This window comes from Mixophyes fleayi, chromosome 2, assembly GCF_038048845.1.
Source record: "Mixophyes fleayi isolate aMixFle1 chromosome 2, aMixFle1.hap1, whole genome shotgun sequence".
Lineage (NCBI taxonomy): Eukaryota > Metazoa > Chordata > Amphibia > Anura > Limnodynastidae > Mixophyes > Mixophyes fleayi.
In genome coordinates, this window is record NC_134403.1 from 330550290 (window position 1) to 330570776 (window position 20487).

At 40.4% G+C, this 20487-nt stretch overlaps 1 protein-coding gene across 9 annotated transcripts in view; it reads right to left on the reverse strand.

Annotated features, from left to right (window-relative positions):
• Window positions 1–20487, reverse strand: part of GIT1 (GIT ArfGAP 1) — a 250380-nt gene that overhangs the window by 65478 nt on the left and 164415 nt on the right. For 8 of the 9 annotated variants that reach the window (XM_075196861.1, XM_075196862.1, XM_075196864.1 and 5 more), the window contains exon 2: window positions 3338–3471. The exons of the other annotated variant lie outside the window; for it this stretch is intronic. In XM_075196861.1, the coding sequence (XP_075052962.1) occupies window positions 3338–3471 (134 nt within the window). The remainder of the gene's footprint in view (window positions 1–3337; window positions 3472–20487) is intronic. 9 annotated transcript variants of the gene reach the window in all.

Sequence of the window (20487 nt, forward strand, 5' to 3'; positions counted from 1 at the left end):
TTAAAGGTTACATCTACACAAACAAGCCAACCACATTAATTTACCCATTACAATAAATATCAACTTACTCCCTCTGAGTATAAAGATACCAAATACATATACCCTTGTAAAATATCTGTTATAGTTAGAGAAAAAAGGGATTACTTTTTTTATTATTGTTATTTATTGTTTTAACGTTATTTTTTTCTTTATTTAAACATGGCGGAGTCTTCATGAGTAATAAAAATACTCCAGTTGGTCTCCCCTATCACCTTATAGAAACATAATATAAATGTAGTCTAATTACATTAGATTACATTTATATAACTAGTTAACACATAAGCAATTAGATCCAGTTTGCCAGAATCTATTGGCGCAGGGTAGCAGGCAAGTCCTAATTCAGGCATGCTCAGCCCGTACATAGCCTGACTGTCAGTGAGGTGGGGCCCTAGTGATGTCACAACGGGATATCCCAGGATTGCCCTCTAATAAGTGCTGTGCACTCTGCATTACAGACATACAGCATTCCATATCTGAACACGACATGCCATGATCGTGGCACAAAGAACAGTTACTGGACCTCCAGGCTATCAAGGATAGCAGGGATCCGGTGATGACAGCACACTTGACAAAGCGCAGTTTGCCATCTTATTGCTTACTTAATAAATCCTATATCTAACCGTTTGTTAGATACATACTGCTAGTGTGTGAGTGTATCTAACATGCACCTCTATTGCAGGTTTTCCATCTTTGGGGAATAGAGGGGAGAGGTTTGAGGGCGAATGCATTCCACTGCTTATGCTGAACCCTCACCATCATGTTATATACCAGATGTCAACGGGCTTCAACCGACTAACACAAATAGATTCTTAGGGTCTATTTAGCAAATCTAAGCACATTATGATAATTTAAGCGCTTGAACAAGGCTTATATGCAAGATTAGGAATGTGTCCACAAAAGATGTGACCTTGGTGCGTCAAATTTGAAAAATTTCATAAACCCTTAATAAAGCAGATTTAGAATAGTGAAGGAGGAACAATAAAAATACATTTATTTATTTATATTTGTTTTAAGTACTGTTCTCTTAATAAAAAAGAATTGTCTTTTAAAAAAGTATAGGACTCCAACCAATGTGAGATTTCCCATTAGTCATGTTGGTGAAGGTGGAATTGGCCGGTGTCTTACGATCACAATAACAGGAGTTCCCGCTGCTTAGCCTCAGCTCCGAACATATGAGTGCGGGAAAAGTGAACACGGAGCCTGTTGTTCAAACTGTTCCCTCCGAACCTTCACCTGCGGCCACTATCTCCTTCCTGCTTTATGCCCAGTCATTCCCAGCTCTTATTCTCGGCCCTACGACCCACCAAAATTAACTTGAGGCTCCAGGTCTTATTGAGCGGGTAAAGCGTGACGGGTCATAAAACAGAGAATAAGACCGGACATAATGCGCCAATTCTGCATCATGTGACCTCCTTTACACAGCGCAGGGTGATCAAACACGAATGTTCGGAGACCAGGGGTGGAAGGACGTTCAGTTTGCACCACAGTTTCCCTCGTTCCTCTGCAGGAAAGGGCTGCGTGAATGCTACTTACCTATTTAAAGCAAGGTAAGTATTTTTTAGGCAGGCCCTGTTATGTACCAGTGTGTTGCAAAATGTTTGTATCTATATTGGATTTCACTCACCCATGTGAACAGCCATTCCTTATCATGGGGCTCATTAAAAACAAAAGCAACAAGTTGAGGGATGGAAATCACTCTGCAGAATTGCATTGTGCCTGCTACACCTAACTTTCAAAAGCTGGTGGAAAATCTGGTCACCCAGCAGTCATATTAAATTGTTCGATTTGTTTGTTATAGCTTGTAACACTTGTCTTACACTAAAATGACTGCTGATAGGTTATTACAGATAGGGGACTCTTGCTGTGATTATTTGTATTTAACTTATTACTGAGACTCAGGGGTATATTTACTAAACTGCAGGTTTGAAAAAGTGGAGATGTTACCTATAGCAACCAATCATTTATTTAGTACATTCTACAAAATGACGCAGAAATAGTACTACATCGTAAACAGCATATCATTTTATTGGATAACTTCCTGACCGTTTGTATGGTCATACCATTGAAATAAAATGAATATATAAAAATACATCATACCACGGTCTGGACCAATTGATGGACCAAAAGGGGTCAAAAACCACATATATAGCAAAAGGGATGTTGAAAACTAGTAAATAAAATCACAGTAAAGTCCAAGATTAAAGTTCAAAAGTTCAACCCTTAGAACGAGAAATTTGGCATCAGTAATGTGAACTCACCCCATCAGATTGTGGCTGCGAAGGGTAAACTATCCAATGAAGAAGAAAGAGGACACCAATAGCAGGAGAATAGTTACGTACCCTAGTATTGACTGAAACCGGATCAAACTAATATGGGTCCCGGATAGAGCGGTGGATGCTGTGCATTCAGCTCAGGACAAACTCCACGTTGTAGATCCCCACAGCTCTCACTTCCAACAGCACTTAGGGGTTGTTGCGCACACGGATGGAGACAAAAGTAGTGGCAATCGTTCTGGAGCTAGCTCCGATAGGATGGATAAAATCCAAAATACTTCTCCAAGTGCAATCTATTCAAACCCAACGCATTTCTCCTATAAAAGGGCTTCATCAAGGATTGTATTGAATAATGAATGTACAAAACAACTATGACTGTTTTGAATATTCAGCTATAATGTTATACTTATTACTGTTTGGGCTATTGTAAAATTAAGCCCTGAAAGGAGGACATTTGATCAGACCAATATTAACCCTATATTTTAATGAAGGTTAGTACCTGGACCAATTAAACAACTGTTTACAAATAGAAGGATACTGACTATTGGATCTATAAATAAGTTTGGCTTTGTACATGCATTATTCAATACAATCCCTGTTGAAGCCCTTTACGGTAGAAACGCGTTGGTTTGAATAGATTGCACTTGAAGTAATTTGGATTTTATCCATCCTATGTCAAGATGTATTGTGTTATATAGTGTAATATACTATATGGGTCCCCAAGCTCCTTCTACATAAAGAACTTATTAATATTAAATACTGCCAAGAGGATGCATCTGTGAGGGAAGTTGGTCAGTAACGTCTCACACACTTATACAGGTATAAAATGGAGCACTCCTCAGTATCGCCCAGGGCCTAAATGATGCTTTATATAGGATCAAACTCTGCCGCCAGAGAACTAATCCCATACTTTGACTTCACCCACCTTGACCATACCTTATAATATTTTGGCATGGTGCCTCGGGACTGATAGGTAAATCTCGTGCTAGATACTTTTGATGACAGAGTCACTTTAAGGGTCTGACCTGTAAGAGAGATGACGGCCACGCACTGTGTCGAAGATGTTTGACAATTGAGATGTGTCTCCCCAGGCTGCGGTGCACGCTGCAGCATTCATCACAGATCAGCACCCCGCGGTTTATGGACGCCCAGCCAGGATCTGTTCATAACAACAAAGCAGAACATTAGTAAAATATTAATTATAATAATAAAGTATGTCAAATTGTAAACTGAAGCACATGCCACCTAGTTACCCATAAATATCTAGAACAATACACAGCAACAAGTGCCTGTAAAGCAATTAAAAGCATTGATTTTATTGATCAGTGAGGTCAAATAATTCCTTTGGATGGACGGTATATAGTACATAGATGAAAAAGAAATGATGCAGTCATATAAAGGCTAAAGTTGGGTACATACTACAGAAAATTTTTCGCGATGCAATCTCTTTAATGAATTTACCAACGACAAAGTCCTGATCAGTATACTGATCCATGTACACACGTCCACGATTGTACACCATTTACCCTCAGATCTGTGTTCTTTACCTGTCATAACCATCTGCTGAAAAGATCGTGACTCTGTACACTCTATGGAGATCTTCTTACACTGCTGGTTGTGAGTGCGTACACACTGCAGAATTTGCCCGACATTATTCCATTGCTTATAGAGATTTTTAGTCTGGTTATAAAATCAAATCAAACCATATGATGTCCTTTGGTGTCGATAAAACATGATCATGGGAGTGTACACCATACTTGCCAACTCTCCCGGAATGTCAGAGAGACTCCCGCATTTCGGGTGGGTCTCCCGGACTCCCGAGAGTGTATGGCAGTCTCCCGCGTCCAAAATGCCATTTGGCCCCGCCCCCCACCGTAAAATGATGCGGTTGCGTCATTACATCACGGGGGGTTGGTCCAAAATGACACGATTTTTGGAGCCTCGCCCCCCACATGCCCACCTCCTGCCGGGAGGCTCCCGGACGCCAACTACAAAAAGTTAGCAAGTTTGGTGTACACACTGATGCAATATCTGACCTAACAGCAGTTTATCGTATGATTGGCACGATGATCGGGTGCAAAACCTGTAGTATGTACCCAGCTTAAGAGTATTGTTGGGATGTGGTCATGTTAAAACTTACAAGCATATAAAATATATTCAAAATATATAAAAGAAGGAGACAAGCAGATATGATTATATCTATAACACAACATTGACATTTGTTTATCTGTCGTCAAAGCGAAGTTAAATCTTTTGCATTATTACAGCAAGATCACTTAACAATTTCTGATAAAAAGAGTTTACCAGGTAAGAGGGGGAGTAATTAAAGATTAGTTCCGCACCAGTACTGCGTTGTCCAATGTTGGGGATTTAGAACCAATGGAAATTATTAATAACTAACAACAACAAATATTTATAAACACAGCATTATATCAATTATTCATGGGTGTATGTGTTACATTAATAGGGGGGAATTCAACCCCCCAAGGAGTAGTGCATCGATAAACCTAGTACCGTTAATACAGTAATTTTAACACTGATTTAGGCAAAACCCGGCGTTGAAATTACCGTACTAACGGTAATTATGCGCACGCCGCGTTACTTTTCACAGTAACGCGGCCAATTGAATATGCCCCATTGAATTGAGTGATTGAACTTATTTTAGAAAAGTGACAAAATACAAGGACTTATATATGTTATCATGTTGCTTTGCTATAACTTAATAAGTAATGTAAAAAGAGACTTTTTTTTTTTGACTAGTACATTTGTTACTGCAACTTTACTAAATCCACCGCTAGTTATATCATCAGGCAGTGGTGCTTTCATTGTCTAGCGCAGTGATGGGCAAACTTTTTCAGGAGGGGGCCAAATAAAAAAGAAAAACTTTAGGCGGGCCAATATAATTTATTAAAAAACTCAAATATCGAAATATATAATAGAAATGTTTTGAATGGGACGGGAGGGTGTTATATAGCAGTGTTACCTCTATAAGTGCAGCGATCGTACAGACACAGCACTTATTTCAGCAGGTTGTGGCAGATCTGTCTTTCTGGTGAGCCACTAACTGACAACACAGCAGCCAATCGAAATCCGCCTTAATATATGGCCCAGCCCATCTCTTCTCACATGACTTTCAGCCATTAGGGGGCGGGCAAGTGTTTGAGTGATTGACATACGAAGTGTCCTTTTAGGAAGGAGGATGAAGTGTAATGGAGGAAATAGCTGGGAAGGCATAAAAATGAAGGTTCTGACACACAGGGTCGGCTCTATTAATTTTATGCATATTTTAATGAAATTTTTTTAAATATTGGCGTGCCGATTAGAACCTCTAAGTGGGCCGGATCTGGCCCACGGGCCGTAGTTTGCCCATCACTGGTATAGGGGTACAACACACCTCTGCTGTGCCCTCTGCATTGGATACAACTGTATATATACATCAGTGATGGACAACAGGTAGTCCCCGAGCCTTCACCTGGAGCTCCTTCCTGCTCTATTGTCAGATTTGTTGGTTATAGCTTGTAATACTTGTATACAATGCCTGCTGATGTGTTATTATTGATAGGGGTCTGGTTCTTTGATTCAATGTATCATTATAACTTATTAAGGGTAATCTGCGGCCCTTTTGAAAGTTATAGGGCTGCCCATGCGACCTCTTAGGTGTATCAGGTTGGCTATCACTGGTATACATACAGCAGCTTTGAGTCTTACCCCAGGGTAACAAAAATAAGCTCTGCGTGAATATGTAAATACAATACATACCTAAAAAGCACAGAAAGAAAGATAACTGTAAAAAAGTAAAGGTTACAAATGGTATGTACAGAACCAATAAACATCACATAAAAGGCAGAGATTCTATGGTGCTGTCTAGCTACATGCATTGATACAGACATTCCTGCAGTGATGATGTCACACAAGTGGGCGGGGCTGTATAATGAATGCCTATGGACAGCTAGTGTGAGCAACAGGTGGCTCAGAAACACCTCAAACATCAAACAACGTAATGGAACTTGACAGAAGTGAATATGCAACAAGCGAGTCCAATCAGGGTGACTATCCTGCAAACGAGTACATACCACAGCTCTACTCATTTCCAAGGAAATCATTACCTCACCAGTAGTAAAATGCAAACCAAGCCTCACACATTGCAGAAATGTAATATCACAGACACAGATAAAGAACAAACACCCAGTAAAACAGCGGTGTAACAAGAGAGGTTTACAATCGGGTGATTCAGAGTGACTGGCACAAGTGACGCTTAGGTTTCATTAGAAACAATATTTGAATTATGTGTCACTGAACCTTTGGCTGACAGACATATTGTCACAGGAGGCGGGATGGATGGTTATCAGTGAGAGAAAAACAATTACATGCAAGGCTAATGTCATTATCATAATAAAATGTCACATCAGTTTAATTCCTGGTATAACCACAACAGACCTCCAGAAGCACAGACAGGGAGCCACGTTTATTTCCGAGCTGTCAAAATATGGAATTAGATGGGTTCTCCAGAGCAGACCAATTAGCATGGCCACTTGCAGTTTCTGCAGACCAAATTAATTACACGGGAAATAAATAGCTTGTCTAAAGTGGATCCATACAATGGAGGCATCAGTTTAATGGGTAGAACTTATATCCAAGACAATTCTGCCTATAAATCCACTAGGAAACAGTAATGTCTCAGAGGTACCAGGTTCCTAGAGAATTCATAGGCTTAATATTACTCCAGCTTACAAAAAAGCTGCCTCACAGGTGACAGGAACATTGTAGATGCTGCAATTCCAAATTATGGAAGGAGCAGGGGGAGACAGAAGCACTATATGATATGCTCCTCTCCCGCTTACCAAACAGCTGTGACACTGTCTCTCGCTCAATTAAATGTTTTTACATATTATTTCAATTTAATTATTCATTATTTATTTGGGAGCTGTCAGAAGTCAAAATGGGGAACTAAGTGCGGGGCACATACAAGTTACACAAATTACTTATTTGAGCCATTCTGGAATGCAATTATATTTACCTAGAGTTGAAGTCAAAAAGGCTATAACACCAAAGTGGGCCTATACTTAAACATTCACAGATCTAGTCAGGGATCATAGATTAGGACCACAGCCAATCCAGTGGGGACAGCCCAGATTCACTACCTCCAGGTCTGGGGAACATTACTGAAAGAAAGATTAAAATAGAGCATATATCTTTGATGAAGGTTTCAACACCTTTGTCCTCTTCAATATGCTGTAAACAGAGTGTCCTTAATGACCATGAACATCTGTATAATAAACCCTACTATAGCGGGTTTGACTATCCTATTGCTAATCGCAGGAAAACCAAATGCATCATGCAGTAGTATGGATACCAACAACATGTGAGCATTAAACATGACTTCATTTTAAGAAACATTGATGCTTGTTGCCTATTTAGTAGAGCAACCACGTAGTGAAACATGCAACATTATGTCTGGTGTACCAAATAAAGATCATCAGTAATTCAGCATTTTTTCCAAGAGTATTGGAAGTTCTTCTTAAGAAGGCCTATTCTCAGAGGAGGGATGTTCACTGGGAGGGCTTCTGATTTAGTTGAATTTAATTTATAGTAAGAAGCACGACTATATGCATCAAGTATATTATGTAGCGCCGGCAGCGAGGTCTCCGGGTCGGTTACAAATAATAAAACGTCGTCAGCAAATAGACATAATTTGTGTATTGTGTTCTTAATGCTAATACCTGGGAATAGAGGCGAGGATCTAACAACTATCGCAAGGGGTTCCATTGCCAGGACAAAGATCAGAGGCGATAGCGGACACCCTTGTCTCGTACCATTTGAGATCTGGAAACTATCTGAGACAAAACCACTACTAAACACCTTAGCTGCAGGGTTAGAGTATAATGCAGAAATGGCTGACAGGAATTTACCCTGAAATCCGAACCGGAGAAGGACCCTCTCCATGTATCCCCAGTGTAATCTATCGAAAGCCTTCTCAGCATTCAGAGAGAGAGCCAATAGCTCCGACTGAGAATTCGACACCCATTCTAAGATGTTAAGCACCCTTCTGGTGTTATCTGAGGCTTGACGCCCCAAAACAAATCCCACTTGATCCGGATGGGTCAGACCTGGGAGAAGTCCATTAAGTCTATTTAGCATATATTTTAATGTCTGAGTTTAGGAGGGCTATTGGTCTATAGTTGAGACACAAAGTAGGGTCCTTCCCCGGCTTAGGAATGGTAACTAGCTGAGACTCCAACATCTCCGATGGGAATGACCCCTGAGATGAACCTTCATTAAAACAATTGCTCAAGTATCGGAAGGAGCTCTTTCTGGAATGTCACATAAAAACCATTTATATAACCGTCCGGTCCTGGAGCTTTATCTGACGGAAGATTCTTAATAACCTTCTGAATCTCATCTCGGGACCAGGGTGCAGACAGGGCAACCCCCGTCACTGAGTCAATTGTCGGGATATGGAGACTGTGCAGAAACCCCTCTATGTCTGCAGGGCTTGGCTGGTGAGTAGAGCTATCGTCCTTCAAATTGTATAATTTGGAGTAATACTGAGCGAATATGTTAGCAATGTCCCTTGGGTTAGACACTTTCTTTCCTGTATTATCTAGCAAATATTTAATTCTATTCTGAGCCCGCTGACCTCTAAGTTTCCTAGCCATAAGTTTCCCCGCTCGGTTCCCTGCCACATAGAACTTTTGTCGGAGTCTAGTTAATGCTAGTTGGGTCTTGGATAGTAACATTTTCTGAAGTTGAGCTCGAACTAGGGCTATTTCTTTTTTCAGCTCTTTAGAGGGACATGTTTTATTCTGGGAATCTAATTTATGCAGCTTAACCTCGAGTTCTTTTTGTAGATACCCATTGGCCCTTAATTCAGCGTTGTTTAAAGAAATGTGATGTGAATTCTGCCTTGATGCTGCGCAGGGTGGAGAAAGCCTGGCATGGTGCATAGGGAGCTGAATAAAAGGCATAGGAGATCCAGTTTGCTAACTACATATTGTACAAGTCCTCGTGTAGCAAAGCAAAAAAAAAAATATATCACAGGAGCTGGGACAGATCCTCTTTATTCTTTAAATGTTCTGCCTAAACAAACAACAATACAAAGAGTATTAAAAAATAATGTTCAGTAACTTCCTGGTCTTGTGATGCAAATGTACAAGTGTTCTCTGAGCACACATGCATAAAATGAATGATGAAGTGGGGTCTTCCTGAGAATGGTGCGGTGTGTGTGTATCTAGCGCACCTCTTACATGATAAAGCACGCATTCATTATAGGTAAACAAACTTGCTTCAGGTCAGGAAATTGTTGAAAAGCTCTCTTCAGCTGCTGCTCACATCAATGCATGCTTGCTGTACAGAGCGACACATTCGCATATAATAGAGTCATTTTTTGGTAACCCCAGGGTGACCTGCCCTTCCCTCCTACATTATCAAGTCCCAGCAAGAGCCAGAAATCAAAACTCCTACAACAGGGAGATAGTGAAGGCTTCACAAAAGCGCACACAATGCTCATCAGTCTTTGCTGGAGTGGTCTCCTCTACAGTGACAGCTACACAATTGTTTCTCTAAACACGGTGCAGACAGCCCTGTCTATTCCAGTGGTAGGCGTCCGGTGGCCCTCAAGCTGCTGTGGAGCTACAAGTCCCAGGATGACATGCAGTTATAAAAAACTAGAAGCTTGCTTACCGCAGACCTATGCATTTGTTTCCTAATTTATACACCGTCCATGCCCTAAAACAAGCTTGAACAACCAATGGCTTTGACTATTTAAGTACAACCAGACAGTGACACCTGGAAAGCCTCCAGCATAATTATAGAACACAACCACTAAATCGAGTCTTTGCAATAATCAGATTGTTGTCTGTACAGCTCACATTTCTGCCATGTCACAGATTTGACAGTGTCACCTCAACACATTTTCACAGCTTTTTTTTTTTCTAATTATCTTATTTACAAATGTCAGTTTTGCTAGCACGCCTTTAATATTGAGCGCCATGCATTTTAATAATCCCTGCGACATGCCGCCACAAGCTATGAAATCAATGTTAAAACTCTTCCGTCAGAAGCGGCCTTTAATAATCCAGTACTAAAGAAAGTAATGTGTGCTGTGCATTCCACAGTCAATTATGTTTAATAGTGGTACGGATTATTTTTGTTTTAGATCTGCAGACATATTAAAAAATATTTGAACTGATCTTAATTTCAGCATTTTGCACACTTTTGCAAGGTTGTTTAAAATAGTTAAAAATGCAGCACATCTAAAATTGCAATAAGTCCAACCACATAATAGAATCTTTGGATTGAGCTAGGAGCTTTTGGCCAAAATCAGTTCTATTTTCTCTACTGATCTCGCTCTCTAGGAAATATGAAGAGTAGCTGGTTGATGTCAGGGGAGGGTAGGACTTAATCACGACACTAGTGTCACAACAAGCTCTCACCGCGGCATGTTGAGGCAAATTTTGTCATTACCCCGCAGTGGGTGGAGCATGATAATGACATAATAAATTCCGCCCACCGTTTCTGTCTGCCCCAGTTGCAGCGAGACTACCAGACTCCCTTGGGAGTGTGGGAGATCACCTATTATTTCGGACGTCTCCCAAACAGTCAGCAAGCATGTTCTAACTCACAAGCGGGTTTAAGCCAGCTACACACAATGGATGCTGCCATTTTGTGGGCTATAGGAATATTGCTGAGAATGTAGCTGGTCAATCCAATGAGGCACTTTTCACAGTACATTAACAATGTGAAGGTAAATTGTACTGAACTGAGAACAGCACAGACAGGCACTGGACAACTTTAGTCATGTAATTGGTTTACGGTGGTGTTACTAATAAACTCTAATCACCACAAGGTACTTTTATTTGTTACACATCGCTAACACTGTACTTCCCAGCAGTCCTCACTAAAACGTCCTTGTGCCTTTCAGTGAGAGAAAACAGCTTGGGAGAAGTACCGCTGGCATGTGGTGACAAGATGCCACGGAGAGATGCTACGGGTTATGTAACAGACCAGCCACGTGTGCATTATTATTGCATCTTTCTCTTTTTTCCCTTCCTAAGGGAAAGACCAAAAAAGCAAATAAGGTTGTCCTATGAGGAGATTAAAACCAATGCACATGGACTGTTTTTCTTTTTTTTTTGTTTTATGTCCAGTTTATGAAGTCGGATCTAAAAACACATTTTTATGATAATGCATTAAAAAAGATTAAAAAAAATAAAACTGGGGGAGGGGAAATGATGTAAAAAAAATCATAATAAACGTTATTAAATAAAACGTGTGCAAATATAAGGGCTCACACTAACTGACATTAATTACATGAGTTTTATGGGAGGGCAGCATGGTGGCTTAGTAGTTAGCACTTCTGCCTCACAGCACTGGAGTCATGAGTTCGATTCCCAATCATGGCCTTATCTGTGTGGAGTTTGTATGTTCTCCCCGTGTCTGCGTGGGTTTCCTCTGGGTGCTCCGGTTTCCTCCCACACTCCAAAAATATACTAGTAGGTTAATTGGCTGCTATCAAAATTGACCCTAGTCTCTCTCTGTGTGTGTGTGTGTATGTTAGGGAATTTAGACTGTAAGCTCCAATGGGGGCAGGGACTGATGTGAGTGACTTCTCTGTACAGCGCTGCGGAATTAGTGGCGCTATATAAATAACTGGTGATGATGATGTTTTGCACTTGTTAAGTGCATGCAAATGGGTCCGCTGTTTTTAGTGTCACCACACTCACTTGCACTTTTCTAGCATTGCGTTTACATTCTGGCTTTTCGAATGCTCTGTGTTCTATATTTTGCATTTACTACAGGAGAACACATTGCTACTGAAAACTCGTACGTTTATACGAGTGGTAATCAAAACAAAATGTGTTTTTTTTAAAAAAAACACAAAAACAAAAAACAACACAAAGACAACACCAGTGGCTATGTGGCTAAATTGCATATGCTGGGACTGTGGGTATATGTGCTGGAGATATAGTGGACCATTAAGTGAACAGTAGATAAACAGTATATACTTTTTTGGTCATACCAGGCAATATTTATATTTCACCACAGTGCACCTTCCTACAATATAGCACATATTTAGTATTTCATTTTATGCAGCAATAAACTTTTCTACCATGTATTTCATCCCAGCACCGTGCTCCCTACTACGCGGTGGAGCACTGTGCTAAACACAAAGCACAAACTAAATCTTTCAAGAGCGTGCTATCTAGCTTAGCCACAGAGATCATACTGTGAAATATATTCTGAGCTAGCCATTGTTGACTGAACCCAAAATTGGAGAGAATACAAATTATTGATTCATTGACAACACTGAGTCATGATGCCCAAAGCGATGAAGGTAGATTTTTTTCCAAAGAGTCTCTTTTAAAAATATCTAAATTCAAATAAACCAATACACAGACCTGTGTGCTATTCAATGTATAATACTTTGTGTTGATGCATGTTTACTATTTACATTAACTAAGCAAATACAGTAGTATTGTAAGGATAATATTTCCCTAAATTATTATATTTTACTCAAAATATTCTTCTTCTTACTAATATAATCGTGCAGCACTAGGATCCTTGTCACGTTCAGAACCTTAAAGGGGAACGTCAGGCTAAACCATGTTCCGGGCAAATTGGTTTATGCACTTGAATAATTCAAAAGATGAGCTCTAGTCTGTACATTGGAAACAACTGTAACTAAAACAGACCTGTTGTAGTATATTACAACACGTTAGTGCGCTCCTTCCGCTTCAGTGTGCGAATAAAGCTAAAATAATGTAAATGAAATATAAGAAAAAAGAAAGACCAAAACAAACGGGTTACAGCAAACCAACCAATATCCGTCATATGGTTTTTACTGATCACTGCTAGTCATAGACTGTACGGTTTCCTCTACAGACATCTATAACAATGAGTGATGCCATTAAAACTCACAGGAAGTAAAGTTGTAATGGGAAGTAACCAGGGAAAGGAAAATCAAACCAGGAAGTATAAGATAACATATTTTCCTATTAATTCTACAACAGAGGTTGTGTGTACAGCCAGGACCAAAGTGTCAGTGTGAGAGTTAGCAGCTGCTGATGCTTTTAACGTGTTGGTACTGTTAAAGCAGCATAAAACAAAAGTACTACCTCCCCCAAATTACTGGGACAGGAGGGATTAGGTAGGTCGTAGGAGGAACGCTGGTACTAGTGTATACCTTTGCAGGGATTTCTTTGTGTTAAAGTGTATGAACAACACACACACACACACACACACACACACACACACCTAGACTGGGTGTTCAGAGAAGGAGGGAGGTGAATGGATGCAGATTGATCACACTTTCTCCTGCACAAGTCGCACAATTGTCTTTATCAGAGGCTCACTCAGGCCAGTCCAAAGACAGCGCAACATGGCGACTGTTGCAGTCATTTCAAATCTGCTACTATACAACTGCAGTAAGGAGTTATTTTGAGACTACCACATTTTTGGAAAAGCCTGAAAACTCCAAATCCTAACTGGGCCTTTAGTTCCCTGGACGATAATTCTCCTCATGAGAGCAGCAGCTAATAAATGGCCAAGTAGAGCAACGGCCCAGTCATCTACACAGAGTGGAGCAGGACCAGTAATCAGTCCATAACCAATCTAGTACCTGATATAGTATTATTCAGGCTTATCTAGTTTTACATGTGTGTTCTCTTACTTACTATATCATATGTATCTTACAGTAACAGTCAAATCTGATAACTGTACATTAAAGAATGAGAATGCACCCTGCTATAACAGCCAATGTAATCAGGGTTGATAACACGGAGTGGGGAACGTAATTGTATAAATTCAGTGGCTGAAAGTCCTGAAGCTCTGACCCTCTGTCAAATATGGAGCTCCATCAACCTAGGTCTGGTACAGACCATTCTACCATTAATGTTACACTGTCAATATCACCTGTGTAATAAGATAGAGATAACAGATATCCAATTCATCCAGGTCCCCAAAACTAGTTTCCCAGAAAGAGTTTTATTTACATTATTTTTTATGAATGCTGGAAAGTGTTATCTTAGGAAACCACAACATGAAATGTGACATCTTAGATGAGAGAGGCTGTATTCAATATCAGTATAAAGGTTTCCTGATGTATCAAAAACATGAATAAATATAAATACGGACAGGAAAAGTAGTCCCTATAATATAGCATGTCGCTGTCTTTTTAGCAACATAACGGAGGTTCTTAAAAGCTCCAGAAATGGACTCGGCAATAGCTGGAAACAATACTCAATATGAATATATGGATAATAATCACTGAAATACCAGCAATGGCTACCTACCATAGAGGGCCCCATTTGTTCATCGAATATGATTAGGACATGGATGACAAAATGCCGACCTGGACTATGCATGGGATCATCACAGAAGGGTTACTGTGGACACTAAAACAAATCTCACCCAGGGAGAGTTAATGGAAATGTCATTGCTCTGTAACACACTGTTCTCCCCTCTCCCACACACAGCTGGGTCTCCTCCCACCTCCATTATAACAGCTTGAATATTTCAGGGTGATAAGAGGCTGCTCTGCCGTTTGTATATAAAGCTTTCCCTGCACATAATTTAATTCCAAGTGCAGGTACGGTGCCAGTCACCGCCCTGGTTCTATGCAGGCAATGCAATGCCAAATCCTGGATGTACACACCAGGGAAGACCAGGACAGGGCAACTGTGAGCCTCAAAACACACTCAGACCATGTAAGGATTGAGTTACACTTGTGCCTGTCACAGCAACAGAGTTGCAGTCTGCCAATCTGGCAACGTTATGCAGTATTCCGCCCCATCAACGGTGCCAATTTGTAACTGACAAATGGGTATTGTTTCATATGGAACATGTCCCATTAGCTGCTTGTTCCACAGCAGACTATGAAAGCCATTGTCAGCTACAAAGTGTCCTGTGTGACAGGGTCTGAAAACAAATTTTGCCTAGTAAGCAATGGGTCAGGCGTACATAACTTACTGGTAAAAACAGATAAATAACTTAGAGAACCTGCACATACACTTTCTGTCAAGCGTCAGCCTCACGTGTGGGCAGCACGGTGGCTCAGTGGTTAGTACTTCTGCCTCACAGCACTGGGGTCATGAGTTTGATTCCCGGCCATGGCTTTATCTGTGTGGCGTTTGTATGTTCTCCCCGTGTTGGCGTGGGTTTCCTCCGGGTGCTCCGGTTTCCTCCCACATTGAAAAAACATACTAGTTAGTTAATTGGCTGCTATCAAATTGACCCTAGTCTCTTTCTGTCTGTCTGTGTGTGTATATGTTAAGGTATTTAGACTCCAATGGGGCAGGGACTGATGCAAGTGAGTTCTCTGTACAGCGCTGCGGAATTAGTAGCGCTATATAAATAGCTGATAGTGATGATGACGTTACTTTTGACGAGCGTTAACACCAGTCAAATGTAATGGGTGCACATAGCAGTACATTATACTGCAACGAAGTTTAGAGAACATGCTTTCAATGGTGTTATGAGTGATGATGATGTACAATATTTTAGGCCTCAATATTTAATTTACAGTCTAAACCAATCACAGGTCCTGCTTGACTTGTACATATCACATACAGATTTCAACACAATACACACAAGAAGAAAATTGGACGACTATATTAAAGCAAAGCTGAGATCTCACACAGGAAATTCTGAATACAGATTTGGCCTTTCCAGTAATACCAGCTAGACCTTAGCACATCCTTACTCTGTATATACACCTCTCTTCTGCAGCTCCACAAGTTCCCATCCATCCCAAGCTCCATGCCTCTCATAGGCAAACCGAGGGGGGGGGGAGGTGGTTTCCTAGTGCCTGTAACGCCCAGCCTGGGGTACTGTATGCTTGAGGTGGCTGGACCCTGCCCCAGGACCAGCTTGTGTGCAGATCGTTTCTGTCTGCACTGTTCACAGCCATCTCTCCCCAACAAGTATTGAAAGCAGCAAGAACAGGTATAAGGGAGCGCAGGACAGTCTGTCAAATGTTCTGACACACTCAATCAGGACTTTGTCCTGACTGTAGGGACAGTTGGGAGGTATGTCCTGCTTCACACGGCTCTGCTCGAAAAGAGAGAGCTGCGTGCACCCAACAGTAGTGCACACAGCATTGCCTATGTATATTATGGGGATAGGAAGAGTTGGAGAGCAGCCGAGCACCGTCTAAAATTATAGCTACGCCCCGATGCATGCTGGTCACACCCACAGGCGATGTGGCATGGAAACCCCTTTCTACAAATCCTGCGTTTGCCCCTGCCTCTCTCTCCAGGACTAACTCCTGTGTCCCAGCCTGAATGCTGTACCTGTACCTCATGCCTCCTCACCTCCCCTCATTCTTGCGTGTGTGTGCTAGAATAGCGAGCGTGCGGTCACCAGTGTGCAAGCTCTGGGAGAGAACAACATCGCTATTAATCCCCCTCTCTGCTCAGCTGACAGCTTACTCACCCATCCTGGTCCTCACAGGCAAACTAATTACATTTCCAGAAACTTGGCTTGTACTGGAATTTTTTGGGGAAAAGTATTCGCTTCTCTTTGCTCACAACAAAAAACAAACAAACTCCTCTTAGTCCAAATACGAACCAAAGTTTAATGGGTATTTTCAAATTTCATTTTCCAGAAGTTTGTTTTTGTTTTTTAGATTGGGTAACTGTATCTTTATAAATTGCCAAAGCTATTCTAGAAAGGATAGTGGCGTAATTGTAGAGGACTTCTAAAGCAACAGATTCACTTAGGTCATTAATAATAGTATTACATAATTTCATTGCTGTGCATCATGTCACATAACAAACACATGGCCCAAAGTCCTTAAGTCACATTCATTGCACTTGAGGATTTGGCACATTTTCCAATGTAAGCCTCACATTTGGAAGACTCGCATTTCAAAATGATAATGTTGAAAGACAGGAAAGAACAGTGCTGATTTGTCCACATTTCCCTTTGGGTTTATTTCAAATTATTTTACTATAGACAATACACCTATTCGTATTTCCGTATACACATATTCTCTCTTTATCTCCACTATGGTGCATATTTACTAAACTGAGGGTTTGAAAAAGTGGAGATGTTGCCTACAGCAACCAATCAGATCATAGTTATCTAGTTAGTACATGCTACAAAATGATAACTAGAATCTGATTGGTTGCAACATGTCCACTTTTTCAAATCCGCAGTTTAGTAAATATATCCCTTAGTATCAGTAATAAGTTAAATACATATAATCACAGCAAGAGTCACCTATCTGTAATAATCTATCTGCAGTCATTTTAGTGTAAGATAAGTGTTATAAATATACCCTATGTCTTTATGCAAGCATTTTCTAAATAGATGAACCTAGGCCAACCTCTGGTTAATCAGAACATTAGAATATCAGCAGCACTGAGTATTTCAGCTTTGCCATCACCTGTATAGACAAGTTAAACATGTAAGTTAGTAGGCCAACATGTAGCCAATACAAGCTACTAAATATCAAAAACAGAACAGTAATATGTCAGATTCCTATCAAACTGGTCTAGGAAACTGTGGATTCAAACACAATTCTACAGGTCATAGAGGTTATACAACCAACTTGGTCATGTTAGTCTGCATTTACTGTTTAAAACCAAACATAATTCTTGTGAAAACATCAGATTAGTTCAATGAAGAAGAGTTTTTATCAAGCAGCACATAGCTGATTTTATATACGAGTACATAAAATCCCTGACAATTTTACTTGCTACATTATACAGACACAGAACATTTCTTTCCCATTGTGCTTTGACAGGCGGCATCGCTCTGTGGTGGTCTAAAGCTTCCCTTCTAGAAGCAGAAACTAATACAGCTGTTCCCTCTGATAAGCCTCCTCTCTACTCTCTGGGCTCCAGCGGCAGATAAGTTACAGTTACAATTGTGTTTTTATGCATTGTATCTTCCAGGATATCAGCATTTGGAAGCTACTTTCATTTTGACACAGTGGATAGAAAATAAATTATATTTCGGACTCAAAAATAACATTCCCATCAGAAAGCCATGGTTAGATTAAGAAGTTACAAGTTTGTATAAAATAAAACACTAAAATGTTTATTTATTTTTTTGTTATTTTTTGTAAAGCCAGTAACTCACTTCCGTTGTGTTTACATCAACAAACTTAAGTGCAAACCACATGGATGGATTATGGGAAGACCAGATTGGAGGAGGTTGCAGTAGTCAAGGCAGGAGGTAATTAGAGTATAGATAATGGGTTTATTCAACATGTAGAGTGAAAAAGGGCATATTCTGGCAGTAGGAGTCATGACAGCGAGAGTGACTGGATGTGTGGAGTTAAGCTGAAGGTCAAAGTGAGGTTATCAATGATGAGGAGCCTAGAAGGAGGTAGTGACACTAAGAACCCCTTAGACACTGGCTAATCACAAACCATTCCTCCCGCTATCTGCAATGTGATTGGCTGGTGGTAGGAGAGTTGGGGACTCCTCACTTTGATCACACATCATTAGATATTAACTGATCTTCTATTATTATATGGGGAAAAAAAACAATCAGCAATGCTTTAGAGTTCCAATTAGTTCAATATCCAATTAATTTCAATGGTTTCTTCTTTTAGTGTCTACATGTCATGAACAACTCAAATTAAACAAATTGTCTACTGAAATGAATGGGATGTGTAGTGTGGAATTAAGTGTAGTAACATGCTATAAATATACTTAAATGGATCAAGCAGTGTCCACAAAAGAAAAAAATAACGCCTCCTCACCGTCACACATTGTGCCCCCTCACCGTCACACATTGTGCCCCCTCACACACCTCTTCCCCGTCACACATTGTGCCCCCTCACACACCTCCTCCCCGTCACACATTGTGCCCCCTTCTTGTTGGGAGCACAACCACTTTTTAAATTTTATACCAGAGGTAGAAAATCAATGGTGGCTCAGCCATTGTGGAACTACAAACCCCAGCATTCCTTGCCAACCTAAGCCTGTCATGGGCCATGTATATTTGTGTATAAATATGCAGTCCAATTAAGCACTGCACCGTTAGCATTTAAAAATAAGTAAATAGGTCACCGAAAAAATTAAAAATAGATTTAACTATACATTTAATAAAACTGCATGAAAAGTTTATGTGGGCAGTAAAGGGTTTATCATCTTACAAAAAATGAATATATAAATCTGAAAAGTGAGCATAAAAAGCATCTTCTCTTCCATTGGTCAAAAGCATAATGGGCCACTCCCACTGATGCTTCACAGGAGATTCCCTCTACATTAGAAGGTGGCCTGCACTCCTCCCTCTGCTTGAACTACTTCCTTTACAATATAAAAAAAAAGGTTCTTAAGGTGCTCTGGAGGGTAATCTACACTTTCTACCCTCACTTTTATGTTTTCTTACATATCACGCTGGGTATTGAAGGCTTGTGTCTAGGGCCCCCCGACTTACCACCATCCGACACTACACGGAGGATGGAAAGTATATGGTGCGCCATTTGATGTAGACTTGACAGAGAACCACGCGTGGGGGCTCACGGCATAAATACAGCCTAGGGTCCCAGATTGTCTTAGTCCACCACTGATTCAACCATGGTACCAGCCTAACTTGCCCAATTTAAAGCGCATTCCAAAATTCATGGGTAAGAGGGGGGCGAGTTTAAAAGATTCTACCGTTTTCAATTTAATTTAAAAATAAACCTGCAGTTCAACGGATGTCTGCAGCGAAACAAAAATGGATTCTCCCCGCAGACTGATTTCACTTAGTGAATATTCCATTAGCAGCTCTAGTACATGGTGGTATATACGAAGTCTGTCTATTTTTAGCAGACAGCGTGACTTTTGTTCTGTCTCCTCACTTTTAATTAGGACGCATTTTCTCCATGTGCTTCTCTCTTAGCTGCACAACAGATGCACCAGGCAGTAACCTCTGTGTGTCTGGGTTTGGTTATTTATTTATATACTGATTTTAAACAGACATTTCTAAGAGCATGAGACAATACAAAACACAGAATTAACACGATGTGCTGTAATTTGTAATAGGCACTTGGGAGTGGATATGGGGACGGTGATGATATTAGAGAGAGAGATCTGTAAACCAGACGAGTCAGCGGAAACGGGAGGTGGGACGTCTACAAGAGATATAAAAATAAGATAATAATACAATCATTTTTTTTTTATTGTACATACAAGAATGGCCTTTGGTAATGCTGGTTCCATAATATTCTATTTCAGGG